At 46.5% G+C, this 906-nt stretch overlaps 1 protein-coding gene across 1 annotated transcript in view; it reads left to right on the top strand.

Annotated features, from left to right (window-relative positions):
* The window catches only part of LOC107093922 (serine/threonine-protein kinase N2-like), a 41,087-nt gene that overhangs the window by 15,607 nt on the left and 24,574 nt on the right, over positions 1-906 (top strand). The window contains exon 5 of the mRNA XM_015389270.1: positions 127-278. Within this exon, the coding sequence (XP_015244756.1) occupies positions 127-278 (152 nt within the window). The remainder of the gene's footprint in view (positions 1-126; positions 279-906) is intronic.

Below are 906 nucleotides of genomic sequence, written 5' to 3'. Positions count from 1 at the left end.
ATAAGCCAGAATCAGCCAGAACATTATGATCAGTGAAAATCTTCCCAGATGTTTAGTTAAACCATAAATCTCTCAAAGGGTCTAGCAAACTGTTGCAGGTCAGTGTTCTAAACTGCCTGTCCTCAGGTCCTAACGAGGAGGTCATCAGTCCCCTGGAGCTGCGAGTTACTGAGCTCATGCACCGCATGGGTATCGAATCTGCTGTGGCTGAAGGAGCGAAGAACGTGGTGAGGCAGCTGAGCGAGCGGAAGATCCAGGAGCGTAGAGTACTGACCGAGGTTGGTGTCGGCACGCTGCGTTGTTTTTTTTCTTGTTCTAATTTTAATCTTCGGCAGTTACTAAAAATAACCCCCAGCTGGTTGGAGTTTGCCGAGGTCGGGGAGGGATATGGAAACAAAGAGGGGCTGACCAAGAAAATTTTATGGTTCCATTGGTTTGAGGAATGAGCCACAGAGCCAAGTAGCTTCTTTAGCTTTGGAGCTGCAGGTTTCAGACTCCTGATCTAACAGGTGGAAAGGTAACGCTTTCCTTTACAGCACATCAATAACCAAGTAATTACATAGCAAGTCACACTATAGTCCTTGGTAACGAGAACAGTTTTTTTTGGTTAATTACCCCAGGATTAGGGTATATACAGCTATTATCACAGCTAGTACGGCACCCCTGTCTGCCAAGGCTCTTGGTTTGATCCGGAAGAAGCGGCCGGCGGCTAACTTTTTTTCTTCTTCATTTCGGCCAGAGGCAACATGGCGGCAGCAAACAGACAAGGGTGCCGTACTAGTTGTGATCGGCTCAGTTGTTTCACCCAGTCTGATAAGAGGAAAAACTCTAATACAGGGGTCACCAACCTTTTTAAAGGAATAGTACACCCAAAACATGATTAGCCTTCATTTTCTACTCACCCCC

This window comes from Cyprinodon variegatus, unplaced genomic scaffold (assembly GCF_000732505.1).
Source record: "Cyprinodon variegatus isolate N-32 unplaced genomic scaffold, C_variegatus-1.0 Scaffold453, whole genome shotgun sequence".
NCBI classification, from domain to species: domain Eukaryota; kingdom Metazoa; phylum Chordata; class Actinopteri; order Cyprinodontiformes; family Cyprinodontidae; genus Cyprinodon; species Cyprinodon variegatus.
Note: the sequence above shows the minus strand (reverse complement) of the source record. Positions and strands in the feature narration are given on the sequence as shown.